This window comes from Dendropsophus ebraccatus, chromosome 6 (genome assembly GCF_027789765.1).
Source record: "Dendropsophus ebraccatus isolate aDenEbr1 chromosome 6, aDenEbr1.pat, whole genome shotgun sequence".
NCBI lineage: Eukaryota > Metazoa > Chordata > Amphibia > Anura > Hylidae > Dendropsophus > Dendropsophus ebraccatus.
In genome coordinates this window covers 85685762-85701489 of record NC_091459.1, presented here as the reverse complement: position 1 = coordinate 85701489, position 15728 = coordinate 85685762, and the positions used below count along the sequence as shown (strand labels likewise).

The window sequence follows — 15728 nt, the reverse complement described above, 5'->3', positions numbered from 1 at the left end:
AACTGGCAGATCACTGTTATTATATTATAAAAAATACTTGCACAAATAATCTACTAGGTTTAACCACTCATGCCGTACACTTTCTTTTCAGCAATTTGTGGCTAATCTCATTTTTCGGTCATCGCAAATCGTACACAAAATCGCCCATTTCATCCAACCTTTATTTCATGTGTATGGTCATCTTAACATTCTTTTCACACCCATAGGCAAGGATAGTGTCACTGATTATCATCTCAGCTACTATGGCATTTCCACAATTGAACAGCAGAGATTTTTTTTATGCATCAATTAAATTATTTTGCCATGATCATAACAAATTTCCTAGGTAAATAACAAAATCTAAATTCTTCCAACCATATACTGTATTCCTAGTGACATATTAAGTATTAAAAACATAAATTAAAGAGGTATTCTATAGAAAAGTAATTGTTTTAAAGTCAACTGGTAGAAGAAACTGCAGATATGTAAATAACGTCTGTTAAAAAAAGGCAATCCTTCCAGTATGTACCAGCTGCTGTATGTCCTGCAGGAAGTGGTGTATTCTTTCCAGTCTGATATGGTGCTCCCTGCTGCCACCTCTGTCCAGAGCAAGCACAGCCTCTCTGAACAAACCTCTCCTGTTGTAGACAGTTCCTGACATGAACAGTGGTGGCAGTAGGGTGCACTGTGTAAGATTTAAAAAAAAAAAAAACACGTCTTCCTCCAGGGCATAGAACAGTTCTAAATTACTGGAATAGGTGTTATTTACAAATCTCTATCTGATACCAGTTGATTTGAAAACATGTTTTTCTCTCCAGAGTACCCCTTTAAAAATTGGGTTGGCATTTTTTTTTACTCTGAAATCTACTTTCGACACCTTTTGCCCTGTTTGTCCTGTCTGACTCGCTTTAGAAAAGTAGTGACATCACACTCACTTACAAGGGGTGAACCTGTATTTTTAGGCTCTGGCAGCGGTATTTCTCAGACTGTCAGAACAGAAGTGACAGCTCGGTCGTGATAATCTGTATACAAAGCTATGCACAGTATCAGTTCTCTGCTGGCAGTAATTACATGTTATTATTATTTTATAGCTTCTTTTATCCACTGAATCTAGTTTACCAGATCTCTTTCTTGTTTTGTCTACAGCCACTTTGATGTAGTGAATTTTCTCCAAAGACCAACTTTCTCTTATGAAGAGCACCGAGCCCTTTTTTTTTTTTTTCTCTCCCACAAAGATCACACGGGCGAGTCGCATTCATCAGGCCGCGGCTAACATATGTTTTTGATGCTGAAGCTCATATCAGCACACACAACATATTTCCATAAATAAGGGAGTGGTAGACTATAGTGAGTGTTCAAAAGCTTGACATGAAATAGAGATAAGGACTTCTGTCAAAAACAGGCTGGGATGGAGTATGTTAAACCTGATTTCATCTGGAGGCCACATGCTTTATTAAATGCTTGGCTTCCTGCCCCATGACACTCGCTTTCTGCTGTTCTGAAGTTTGCTCAATTGCTGTAAAATGTCTTATTTCTTTAAATAATTTGAACCCATGAAAAATAAAAACGACATTTTGTTTGTGTAAGGGTATTATTAGCCCTGCATTGATGTGTCCTGGGATTGCAGAATAGGGTAACATTAAAGCTTTGCAATATCTTATCAGGAATGGTCCGTTCCCAGTACAAGGTTTTCATTGATGGAATTCTTTGAAGTCCCAAGACAATATGATAGACATGAAAGCATTTCTATCTAAAAATAATTTATGCGAGTAATGTATGTATTAAAAGAATAGGTAACAGGAACATACCATTTCTTCTGCAGGTTGTCTGCATGGAAACCAAATGCAATTATACTGTAAATTATAGAAACAGAAGAGCTTGGGTATGTTTAGTGGGTGTTGAGTGGGTGACCCAAATGATAAAGTTTATTATACAGTGCTCAGAAATTAGTATATGTGCCATAGTATGGTTGCCATAGAGTTAAATATTTTACTGTAAGTTCCATAAAAGTTTTTAACTGAAGTGTATACTGGTTTTTAACTATGGTATTTTTATCTCAACTAATATAATTAAATAATTAAACTTGCGGGACTCTTTGATCTTAACATTTTTGCAGATACATTAGTTTAGAAAACGTGCCTCCTTCTCCTAATATGCTGCTCTTTACCTTTCATTGTTAACAACTCGTTGTCTAGGTTAGCGACCGCTGCTCTACTTTAAAAGGAGTGGTCTAGCTGCCGTATTTATAAACATATATATATATATATATATATAATGGTGCAGATGTTTTACCAGTTTGTATCTTATTTTACCACATTTACTAAACTTTTGCATTACAAAAATCTCTAAAAGCCAACATACCCGTCATTTTGTGCTTTAAGGCTATGTTCACACAACGTGAACAACCGGCCGTTCCGTGACCCCAGCCGGGTCAAGGAATGGCCGGTCTCTGCCCCGATCATCCCGACCGGATGATCTTACTGGTCGCAGAGCTCTGAGCTTCCTATAGCAAACAGTGAAGCTTTGGCCGGAGCCGCTCGCTTCACTGTGTGAACTGACAGGGTTGAATTGAATTGCGGCCGCAGAAAACTGACATGTCAGTTATTTGCGGCGCCGCACGGACCTCGGCTAGAGCGTATACAATGTGTTTACGCTCCGGCCGGGATCCCATTGAAAATAAGCCATTTTTCTACCCCGCAAAAAATATGTCCGTTGTTGTCGAAGGCAACAACGACCGTACTTTTAGGTAGTTTGAACATAGCCTAAAACTGAAATTTTGGCGTGTTGTGTACCTCTGTACTGTATGCATAGAAAAAAAGCGCTGCGGAATCTGTTGGCGCTATACAAATAAATTTATTATTATTATTATTTCTCTTTATAAGTCACTTTAAGAAACATATTTATTAATCAAACCATCATTTTTTGACAGGTTTTTCATTCTGAAAATCCACCACTTCTAGTCACATTTACTAAGGGAAATAGGACATATTAATAAATCTGTCAATTTGGGAAACTAAAACCCTAAGGTATAGGGGTCTTGAAAACCAGACAATCTTAGTAAATCTACATTATAGCTATATATACACACCAGCAAGGCCACTGTTTTAGAGCAGAGTAGTGGTCTTTTACCTAAACAACAAGCTTTCAACAATGGGAGGAAAAGACCAGGCATATCACTAGAAGGACTGCACTGTGGTGTTGGTTTACTACAGGTGGAGAAGTATTTATTGCTGCACTGTGGTGTTGGTTTACTACAGGTGGAGAAGTATTTATTGCTGCACTGTGGTGTTGGTTTACTACAGGTGGAGAAGTATTTATTGCTGCACTGTGGTGTTGGTTTACTACAGGTGGAGAAGTATTTATTGCTGCACTGTGGTGTTGGTTTACTACAGGTGGAGAAGTATTTATTGCTGCACTGTGGTGTTGGTTTGCAAAAGGTGGAGAAGTATTTATTTCTGCACTGTGGTGTTGGTTTCTGCCGGTAGAGAAGGACTTATTGCTGTACTGCAGTGCTGGTTTGTGGACATTATATTACATTTACAGCCTCCTTACTCTCCCAGAGAGATGATGTCAGAGTAGAGAGGGGTCTTGGTTTCATTTGCTCAACATTATTTGTCTCAGAGTTACCCTCTGCCAGAATGGTCTGGTGGTGGCTTACTGTGTCTTTCTCCATTGTGAACACATCAATGTTCAGCCATACCATATGGGAAGATTGGAAGAGATAGCTGTGGACCAAACTCGAGAAATTACTTCCTATCCACAGGATAGGGCATAACAAATTGATCAGTAGGGACGTGACTGCTGGGACTGCCATAAAGCAGAGTTTGTCACTGGAATGAATGGAGCACACCTGTGGTCAGACTGCCACTGATCATCTTGTTTTTTTTCATTGTGTGCATTTTGCCCAAGTTAAAAGTATTTTCCCTTATTCACAGTGGGTAGCCCTATGGATAAGGAAAAACACTATTAACTTGGGCAAAATGCCACTTGAAAGAACAATGTATTGTGTATAAGTTTTGTTTAGGGAAGCTTCACAAGAACCCTATCGCACTGGATTTTATGCTGCGGATCCGCAGAAGATCCGCAGCAGATTTGATCTACATAACTGAACACAGCATCAAATCTGCTGCAGATCTGCAGCGGATCCTGTACGTGTGAATGCACCCTTAGGCTATGTTCGCACTGCATATGAATCTGTCCGTAGTGCGAACCGCGAATATATGCATGTAGTTTTGAGGTTGATGCGTTCGCTTGAAAGTATACGATATACGCCCGCACAGTGCACTCTACGTATGAGCTTACGGCCAGATCGTATACGGCGCCGTGAAAAATGAACAAGACCATTGTTTGAGGACGGAAATGTTGAAACTCACGGCCGTGGATTTCCATGCAGTCCCGTACAAAGTACTTATTTCAGCCAAATTGAACTTGATTTTTCGATCCAAAAGGTTCTGTGTGGTTTACGGGGCTGGGCGAAGATTTCCAAGTAAATGTCCTGCCTCAGATCGCTTCGAAACAAGCTAGGGAAGCATAACTGTACTACGGGCGTATGTTCGCGGTGCGTACGCATCTGGCCACATGTCCATTTTTCGCACGCCCGTAGTTTCAGCTGCACATGTACGGCAGCGTAAGACCTGTGTACGGATTCGTACGCAGTGTGAACATAGCCTAAGGCTGGGTTCACATACAGTATATTTCAGGCAGTATTTGGTCCTCATGTCAGGTCCTCATGGCAACCAAAACCAGGAGTGGATTGAAAACACAGAAAGGCTATGTTCACATAATGTTGAAATCGAGTGGATGGCCGCCATATAACGGTAAATAACTGCCATCATTTTAATAACAGCAAATATTTGCCATTAAATGGCAGCCATTCACTTAATTACAACATTATGTGGACATAGCATTTCTGTGTTTTTAATCCACTCCTGGTTTTGGTTGCTATGAGGACCTGACATGAGGACCAAATACTGCCTGAAATATAGTGTGTGTGAACCCATCCTAACAGTGTTAATCCATTGAGCACTGCCCCTACAATATTTTAATCCTTAGACTGAATCTAGATTATACAGGTTGGCATTGGTTGTAGGGTGTCCATAAGCAGGGGTGTAGCTAGGATTCATATATATATATGCTTTACTGCTGGTGTACTGATAACCCCTGACCTCTGCAAGGAGCTCTGCACATTTTTCTTTCCTACTTTATTGCCCAGCTGGAGAACGGAGGTCAGGGGTTATCAGAGCAGTGAAACAGAGATCTCTGTCTTCTGCTTGTTAACCCTTTTTTGTGTTGCAGCATGTAAGTAAACATTGGGTCACTTACACACTGCAATACATAAGTGGTTAAGCAGAAGGAGACACGCTCTTACCTTCTCCCCTGGGCCCCCCTCCTGCAAGGGCCCCATAGCAACTGCCTACCCTGCCTCTATGGTAGCTACGCCCATGTCCATAAGGTACCTCCAAATCAGAATGACTTTACTTTTAATATGTGAAACAAAGAGAATGTGATTGTTCAGTATTTAAAAGGAGTGAATTAGAAGTTATGTCCGAGTTTCATGTGCAATACGTGTGTACGTGATGAAACCCCACAAGTGCTTTATTCAATACGTGCATGTTTTCCGACGTCATGTAAAACTTGGACTCTGTTGACACAAATGAATGTGCTAAACCACATACTGTCTTGTTCACAGGGAGAAAGCTGCCAAGCAAGAGACACTTCTATGGAAGAGCCTATCATTGTTGCGAAGTCTTCAGTCAGAACAAAGCACTATTAAAAATAATGTTCAAGTCATTATGGGACAGTGGAATATTTTCAGAGGAGACATTGCAAGCCAGATTGAAGAAACGTCAGCAGGTTTGTATGTCTTACCATAAGTACAAAGTTTTAGCTTATTTTTTTTACTTATAGATAAATACTAATAATAAGAATGCTAATAATACAGATTAGAGAAATAGCTAAATAGCTTTTTATTAAAAAAGTCAATTAAAAAACGTCTTTTCTTTGTCTACGTACAATAGTCCTCATGTAAGACTGGCAAAAAAGTTATTTTCTTACCTGCAGCAACTAGTCAGGTTTCAGTTTTCATCTGCAGTGCGTCTCCTGTATGACATTTACGGTCCTTGCAGCTTAGTTAAGGCAGAGTTAGGGCCTCTATTACATAGAGCTCCATGTAATAGAGACAATGATCAGCCGAAGAAACGATTATTGGCTGATTCTTTCCATAGGCCCAGACCTAAAATCCTTGTCTGCCGACCGTGCATTGTTGCGTTTAATGGCAGTGCGCAGCCGACGGCTGACGACTGCCCAAACAGTTAATACTTTATCTGTCCAGGCTCCCAGTCTTCTTCGTTCTGTATGCGTCCCGACACTATGCGCCGCAGCTTCAGAGCTCAGACAGGCCGCTCAGCCAATCATTTGCTTGGACCGCTGCCACCAGTGATTGGCTGAGCGGCTTGTCAGTTAACAAGCGGTGATCTAGCAGATCAGCAATCATTTACAATATTGATTGGCCCGCCATCGACCTATGTAAAAGGACCCTTAAGGCAAAGTTGTTCCAACTTCCTTGTAAGTGTATGCAATCATTATGCGAGGCCTATCAGAGCCCAGAGAATGATAGCCTGCCTTTTTGACACTATTCACAGCCCAAATAAAGGTGTTCTTTTGTAAAAATGAAAAACACAGACACAGGAAACAAAGGTATCTTCTGAATGCTTTTATTGGTATCCATCCAGCAGTGCTGCCAGCTCAGTAGGCGGTCACATGGTCACAGATTCACTTTAAGAAAATGTTATGGTTAAACTGTAAATAAATAATAAATTTAATGATTCTCTCATAAAAATGTGTTTTCATTGGTTTCCTGTGAGAATTCTCTAGTAGTTTTGGATGCCGCCATGGGTGACAAATCACTGTATCAGTCCTGTAATGCACTGAAGTTAGTATTAGGCTTACGTGTAATATGTTTGCTAAGCTTAATACATGTCTCCTATACAGTTTCTTACATCCTCTGGTAAGTCATGCTTCATATAGGCTCACATTTCATAGGTTTATGACCTATATCTAATTGGAAACATGTATGTTCTGTGCAGGTATTTGTAAAAGGCATGAGCAGATGGGAACGTTCATAGATCAACTAGTGACCTCCCTTTTAGCCAGATAGTTACATCTATCACCCTGCTCCTGCTGAGAAAGAGAACTGTTTCCTGTATGGTTCACTGTATACCTATCTTCCTTGTAGTACCTCCTTTCAAGGGCATAAAGAGCTATGAAGAATTTTAGCCAGGGAGCAATTAAGCAATAACTTGAATGTAAAGTGTTACTGTTAAAAGGCAACGATCAGCCAAGATGCACAATGTCAGCTTATCCCTGTCTTTCAACAAATTGAAAAGAAAAAAAAAACTAGAATGTCAACTGGCCGTCGATCTGTGTAATAGGAGTGGCAGCAGCAGACAGCTGCTCCTTGTTCCCCACTTGCTGCTGGCACCTAAACATCGGCCCGTGTAATAGGCTCTTAATCTTTTTAAAGAATAACAACTGGAAATTCACCTGAACATCCAGACCTGAGCAACTAGTATGCCAGTTCTCTTACTCTGGAATCTGATCCAGATACTATTGTCTAACAACTGCACAGAATGGAAAAGAAGAAGAAATAGCAGGAGGATTCCCGCTATATATAACAACCTGATGCTTGTTCACTGTTTTTTGTACCACTTTTTGTTTGAGGTAACCACTGTATCACACTCCACAAGATCTGCCATTTTGAAGATGCTACAATCCAGTTATCTAATGCTGCGTTTACACGGAACGATTATCGTGCGAATTTGCACAACAACGATCAAATTCGAACGATAATCGTCCGTGTAAACGCAGCGAACGACGAGCGAGAAATCGTTCATTTTGATCTTTGAACATGTTCTTAAATCATCGTTCGTTGTTCGCAAAAAATTTGCAGATCGTTCTGTGTAAATGTCACGACTGGAGTTGTGGATCCTCTGTACCGTCACCAGCGATGGCATAAACCGCACCAGGGAGCAGAGTCTAAGGGGCCGCTGGTTTTCACCAGAGCCAGCCGCAAGGCGGGATGGGCTTGCTGCGGCAGGCGACCCCCAGGTCGCTACCCCTGGCTTGGTTTGCTGGTGACGGCAGGCAAGGTGAGCAGGAGCAGTAGGCAGGTGCAGATGGTGGTCTTAGGCGTAACCGCAGGTGGCAGAGGCAAAGGACAGGAACAACGGACAAAAGCAACGGACAGGAACAAGGGACAAGGGCAGCGGACAGGAACAACAGAGAGCTGGGCCAAAACGCTATGGGAAGCACGTGGAGGCTCCAACACGAGGGACAGGGCATGCTGGGATTTATAGGGAGTGATAATGAGCAAACACCAATTAGGGGCGGACTGGCCCTTTAAATCTGAGACAGCCAGCGCGCGCGCACGCCCTAGGAGGTGGGGACGCGCGCGCCAGCCGGGACAGACAATGACTGAAGCGGGGCGAGGTGAGACGACCCCGGGGGCCGAACTAGCAGCAGCGCCGGGTCCCTGCACGTGGACACCGGCGGCTGCATGAGACAGGAAAGGGGTGCGGCGGCGTCCCGGAGACAGTAAACAGTCGTTCACCGATTTTTCCTATGGGCGAGATAGGCTTAAGCGATTTTTCGCAAGGCGAATTTCCGTACTATATGTCGTTTGTCTAAATGCTGATCATTATAAAAAAAAAATCATTACTTCGAAATCGTTAAGCGTACAATCGGGCGAATTATCGTTCCATGTAAACGTAGCATAACTCATCACAATATAGCCCTTGTCAAAGTCACTCTGATCCTTATTCTTCTAACGGAACTGACTGTTTACTTATTGCCTTATATATCCCCATATATGGACTATGGAAAACTAGAGAGCTTGTGTGACCATGCAAGATGGGCTTGACGTTTATAGGAAACTTAAGCCATATGCCATAAATGTTCTACCATTTTTTGATCAAGATTATTTTCTGTCAAGGCCACAAGAAACATGTGTCAGGTCATGTCTTCTCTCTGCTCTTTTGAATGACCGATATGGCCTATAGATGTAAAGGGCACATGTGCCAATCACATAGGAGAATAAAGACAGAAGAAAGGCAAAACAATAAACCCGTACCAAAGGCGATCCAATGCATTGTCTGTAAAATTTGCTGTGCTTCGATGTTTTCCCATTTTCTATCATGTTAGTTGGATCAATCGCTCATAATGAAAGCGATGCAAGTGCTATTTTCTGAAGGTGAATCATAACTACGTTCACAATAAGCACCTTACCCGACATCTCTGCGTTCTGTAAAAAAGAAAGTTGTAGCTGAGTTGTGGAAAATAATGAGCTCTGAATATTTTGAAGCCGGTGTTGAAATGAAGGATCATTTTTATTTTATTTTGTTAACAAGGCGGCATGTTCTCCCATTACGGTACACAAATTCTTCCATTTACTGAAAGGTCAAAATTATTAACTTGAAAGGTAGAGATTAGGAAATCAGATCTAGAATGGAGTTAACTGCAGTGTATTTCCCATACTGCTGAACAAATATGTACCTTTGATTTACTGTATTGCTGATTAGTTTAGCCTGTTTTTTTTTTTATCTTTTACAAGGTTATCTCCTTTTAAAGTACCTTCCTGTGCCTTTACTAAACAAATGTGCCAGGGCTTTTATTGTGATAAGAATAACTATGTTGTTCCATCTAACACTGCCTGTAAATATTTTATCATTACCTTCTATTTCATAGAAACTAAATGATGATGGTAAAAATATATAGTACATTACAAAAAGTACCTAATGTACACAATCCTAGGCACACATGACAAAAACTAAATCTTTATCCTTACAAGTTTTAATAACCAAAGCAGAGACATATACTGTACAGTGAAGGAGGACCTTTCCTCTAGTTTGTTTGCTCACAACTGCAGGTCCCACATTGCCAACATAACACCAAGTCACATCTAGATCTTCTAAAGAATTCTAATGCAAGATTTTTCCATTTCTATGTATATTGTGGATTAATAAATCCCTCCTATTGCAAATGTCTGAGAATAGCATGATGACACGTGTAGCGTTTCCCAACCCATATATTTCAATAAATCTTGGTGAGGAAAAAGTGGCAAGGGACTATTAACAGAACTCCATAACTAAACATCACTTTTGGGATCCAGACATTGGGAGGTTTGGCACTGGCTTCCAAAATCTACTAGACTGCTCTATCTTTATTCCCAAACACCCAGCCTTCCTGTTTTTCTGTCTTTCTTGCTATTTCAGGAAGTATAAGAAAGGGTGACACTAATGAAATAAGTTTTCTGGGATGATTACAATGATGTCCTCTCTTTAGGATAGTCCATGGATAATTGATTACTAAAATTATAAAATGTCTAGTCAGTGTTATACACTTATTGAAGAGGCTGTCCATCTTAAACTAACTTGTCCCCTATCCACATGATAAGAGACAAGTAAGAGATCAAAAGGGGGTCTGACCCACCCCAATCTCCAGATCGGCCCCCGGCTTCTTTGTTTTAAATACAACTGCAGGTACACAATGTGACCCGTGGCTCTATTAATTCCTAGCGAACCGTTGGAAAGAGCCAAGTGCTGTACTCGGACCTCTCGGCGGCTCCATAGAGAATAAATTGAGCCGTCAGGGAGAGCTGAATGAGTTCAAGTTCACCAGCAACTTGACCTCAGGTTAACCCTCCCAGCGTTACAAAGAAGCTACATAGTTGCAGATAAAGCCTGTCAGGGTCTTTTTTACATGAGCCAACTCAGATGGGAGGAGAGGGAGACAGAGAAAAGCTTACAAACAGTTTTTCGTGTCTTTTGCAGAAAGCAGCAGCTCAGAACTAGGGGCAAGAAGAGAGAATAGATAATGGATGGAATAATAATGGATTGAATTATGGAAATATGGAATGAATTGTTAGTCTCTCCATGGGCAGCAACATATGAAAAGTGGAATACCCCTTTCAAATAAAATCTGCAGGATTATGCTTTCCATAAATGGGGTGACATTTTTTACAGTCTGGCCATTTGCCATGGCACCACGAAAGGAGAAGTGAAATAAAATGTGTTTGTTGATCATTGGGCTAAGTTTACACAATGAAGTATAACAGCATGTTCAATACTTTCATTGTGGGTGGTTCTATCTATCTATAGATACTCTATACAGTCTATATGTATAGGTGAGACCTTTCATGTTATTACATGAGATTCTCTGAAATTACAAGTTTATTTATTTTGGCCAGAGGGGAAGTGCTATGGAGATAATATATTTTTATGTCCACACACTCATACAGGATTACATAGTGCTTATATACATAGACTAGCACCTAGCATAAGGCCTGAATTTCTGTAAGATTTAATTTAAGAACTATAAGCCCATTCAGTGGTAAAAAAGATACAAGAAAGGTTCTGGAGAATTATTTCAATGTTGGGCATACACTGGGTCATAGCTATAATATAACTTCTTATCAGCATTCTCTTACCATTTGTAGTCACCATTGTCTATGCCAGTGTCATTACAAGTAAAAAAAAAAAGTTTTAGACTCCATACATAAATACATTTGGAACGTTCACATGTATGGGAAGTAGAGATAACTGTCTGCCATTGTTTGATGTGTAGGCACCTTTAGTCTCATGGGAGAGTCATACTGGAGTAATAGCACTGTCTTACTGCTTCGGTGTTTAGCATTAGAGGTGAGTGAACCTTGAGCACACTCTTACTCATCCAAACCCACTCTGTATTTGATTGCTGAAGAAGTGGAATGGAGCCCTAGGGAGTCCGTGAAAACATGGATACACCCTATGGCCTTGTTCATACAAGTTTTCATTAAACAATTTATTTAATGACAGTAGCAGATCTCATTGAACTCTATGGAATCCCGGCCAGAGTGTATACACACTATATACAGTACACTCAGGCCAGGATTCCATGCAGCTGCACAAAAAAACTGACATGTCAATTTTGTGTGGGCGCACTTTACATTGTCTGCAATGGTTAATTGAAACATGGGCACAGCACTAAGATCTTGGGTTCAAACCCAACAAAGCACAACATCTGCATATGTATTTCTCCCCATTTTTGCATCAAATTCCTCCTGGTATTTCAGTTTCCACCCACACTCCAAAAACATACTGATATTAATTTGGAAGTTAGATTGTAAGTCCCACTGGGGACAGGGCCCTGTGTACACTTCTATGGAATATGTTGATGAAATTGATAAAATAACTGATCTTTTCTGCTGTACTGCAACCATCGCCTGGTTGTTGTATGTAGCGTTAAGGTCACAGATAAATTGAGTCATCCACATAGTGTCAGACAATACTTTGCTACAGATGCACCTTATGATTTACAAGGGAATTTTCCCATTTACTTCTCAAGGTGAGAAAAGTCAGAGCATTAATCAGTGTTAAGGTGGGATTAGGGCTGTGTGACTAGTGTGGCACTGTCATATGTCTCAGCGTACTCAGCCAGCCAGTTCCCATATTATGATATAGAAATAAATAACCAGGCTGCTATATCATTGTTTTTGTAAATCACTCAGCAATGGCAGGAGTCGCTGTATTCCTCTTTCTCGGCTTGTATTCTCCCCGGGTTCTCCGTTTTATTCTTTAGACATCAAATGCATTTCTGGCTTTCTGTAGGCTTGTTGGAAATATATTCAAAGTCATTTGCACTTCATGAATGTACAAAACCCTGATTTTGTATTCATGACATACCACTGACCAATATCCACACAGTCCTTTAAAAATGCAAAAGGACTTCATTCAAGTATTGCATAACCAAAGGGCAGCTTTGAATATTTATTTTTCTGATGGCCCAGTGAAGACTGTGGTGTAACCTTTAGATAATCCAGTACACTGTTGCCATGCAATGTTTTTATCCAGCTGTCCTTATTAAAAGGGATATACCGCACCCTGCAGCCATACTGAGAGGTCCTGAATAATCAGAACACTCCCTGTTTGCCAAGGACATTTTACAGAAAATGACATTTTTATGTTCCCTCTAAGCTTCTTATTAGTGGAAGAATACAGCCATCTCACTGTCGTATTTATAGAGCTGACATGTTCACTTACTATTTTTGTGTGGTGTATGAGAATATTGCTAAGTTTCTTTACAGCTTCTCAGTAATGGTAAAAAAAAAAAATATGATGTACTTGTGAAAATATAGGCACTGACATTTTATCACATTATTTTCTCTATAAGCCAGAATTGCCAGCAATGTATTCATTAAAAGTAAATCTACACTGCGGCTCCCCTCTAATGTTCTTTTTATTGTATGTACCCCTGCAGAAATGATTAGTCTTCATGGACGTCTCAAGGAATCCCAGTTAGAAAGTGTTTCTCTCCAAAATAAGGTGAAAAATCTGCAGGCAGTTGCCGAATCTGTCACATTAACATCAAAGCACCTTGAAAACTCTCGAGAGAAGGAAATGGAACTGAAAAACAAATGTCAAGAGTTGGAAAAGCAAATCTCAGGTAAAGTAGTGTTCCTTAAAGGGTTATTCCCTTCTGACTCTCTGGTATCGTCTGCTTTGCCAATGGCCACTAGAGGTGGTCAGAAAGTCAAAAACAGACAAGGTGGCTGTTTTATATGTGTATCTCCCATTGACTTTACGGTGAAGTTGCTTAAACTGGGTAGCTCCACAAGTTGTTTTTGGCTTACTGATCACCTCTATCAGTCACAAGCAGGCCGGAGAGGACCAAGGAGCTAAATAGGAATACCCCTTTAAATAAATTTTAGTTGACCTGCCTTCTCTTCCCCTAGATTCTGGCTCTCCAAAGGACATATTTGTGCTACATATGTTGATCTCTGTTGACATACCAGGAAAACAGTATGCCTCCATGTACTTGAGCCATGCTTCAGTGGACCAAACATTGTCTACCAGTGACCTTTTTTTTGATCCATTTCCAAGGATATACTGAAATTTTGTGGGACTTAAAATAATCAATAGACTATATGAAGTCCATTGAAACGAATGGGTTTGTCTTGGGTATGCAGCATATATGACTATACCATTCTACCGGTACAGTGAATGTTGGGCTTCCATTAAGTATGCACACGTGTATATACCCAGCAGGCACTGGTGTTTTACCTTAAGGTGGTTCCCCATTCAGGTTTTGGATAATGAAGCTTTTAACCTAGGGGCCCAGATACTTAGGTAACCCATAGGTCTTCCATACTGTAAAGATCCACATACACTTCATACTAATGTAATTTTGCGGTGAAATAAGTACGACTTCAAGAAATACTTTCCCTTTTGTTTACTGTTACCATAACTGAAATTCATGGTAGTCGGGAATGAGAATTAAATGTCGTTCCCGAATCAGAAAGCAGTAAAGATAAGTATTCTATAATTGTTGAACATTCCCTAAATGAGAAGGCCCCGACTCTGTCTGATGGACATAAAAGCCTCAGGATTACGCAGCTATTCAAATGATTTCTCTGCAGATCAGTCAGTTTTGTGAAGCTCTCATCTTCCCATATGTGCCATGTGGTTTAGTGTTTCAGAATGGCTTACATGTCTTCTGGAAGTGTAAACAGGCTGATGTCATGAGTTCTCTTTCATTTTGTGGTTGAGCAGCTGTGGTTTCTGTACCTCAAGTCACAATTAAAGGGTTATACGTTCTGCTAAAGTCGATAGAGGAAAGACACACATGCTATATAAATAGTATATACCTTTGACATGTTTAAGAACTCGCTGCTATATTTACATAAATAATTTACCATTAACCACTCTTTTTTTACAGGATGATCCTCCTTTAAATGGCCAATGTAAAATTTTCTAAATCTAAATCAGGAATGTGATATAAAGCGAGTTTGCAATTTACATTATTATTTTTACTCTTTAATCATGCTTTAAAACATAGCTGTACTTACTTGTATCCAGGTCCAGTCTTCTGAAGGCAGCTTTTTAGTCTTGTGCTGGTTGAAAAAAAGAGACCACACACAGAAGTTATTTGCGCACTGGCAGAGAAGGACGCATTGAGCTGTGGCTGTCATGAATGTGCCTGTGCCGAACTCCGTGCGCCCCTTGGCTCGTGCTGCGCGCCTGAGATGGCACTGATATTCAGTGTTTTTGTATGTTTGTGCAGTGTCCTGAACCTTGTCTGAACACTGCTCTATTTCCTTCTGTGTTTGTTCAGCCACACCCGCTTTGCCTGAGATACTCCTGGCCACTCCGGAGTTAACTCTGCTGCTGGTTAGCTAGTCTGATAGACTGTTCTCTCTGCTAGTCAGGTTGCTCTTGCCCCAGGTGTTCTGAGGAGATTAGGGGTCTGGTCCAATCAGCTCCTGCACTGGACCTCTGGTCTCCTATATAGTGTCTGCCAGCCTGCCTCTCACTGCCAGATATTGAGCTTGTCTCTGCCTGGTTCTGTTTCTCTTGCTCTGTTTATTCTGACCCCTTTGCCTGTGTTTCTGACCATTCCTGCTAGCTGCCTGCCCCTGACCATATTGCCTGTTTATTGATCTTGCTTTTGGATTGTGATTCTGTACCGTGTTGCCCGATTGTTGTGACCTGGACTGTGGACTATTCTTTATTGTGTTTTGTCTGTCTGTCTTGTCTTTGTGTCCCACCTAGCCAGTGCAGGGACCGCCGCCCAGTTGCTCGCCGCCATCTTAGGGCGGATTGTGGCAAATAGGTAGAGGACAGTGGGCGGGGCTAAGCTTAGGGCTCACTGTCTTGTATTGTCCTGCTGTCCGGTTCCTGACAGAATATCCGGCCTAATATATATACTGCCCCCTCTGG

At 40.9% G+C, this 15728-nt stretch overlaps 1 protein-coding gene across 3 annotated transcripts in view; it reads left to right on the top strand.

The window, feature by feature from the left end:
* The window catches only part of LEKR1 (leucine, glutamate and lysine rich 1), a 122879-nt gene that overhangs the window by 52210 nt on the left and 54941 nt on the right, over positions 1 to 15728 (top strand). For all 3 annotated transcript variants that reach the window (XM_069975295.1, XM_069975293.1, XM_069975296.1), the window contains 2 exons: positions 5669 to 5832; positions 13270 to 13455. In XM_069975295.1, the coding sequence (XP_069831396.1) occupies positions 5669 to 5832; positions 13270 to 13455 (350 nt within the window). The remainder of the gene's footprint in view (positions 1 to 5668; positions 5833 to 13269; positions 13456 to 15728) is intronic.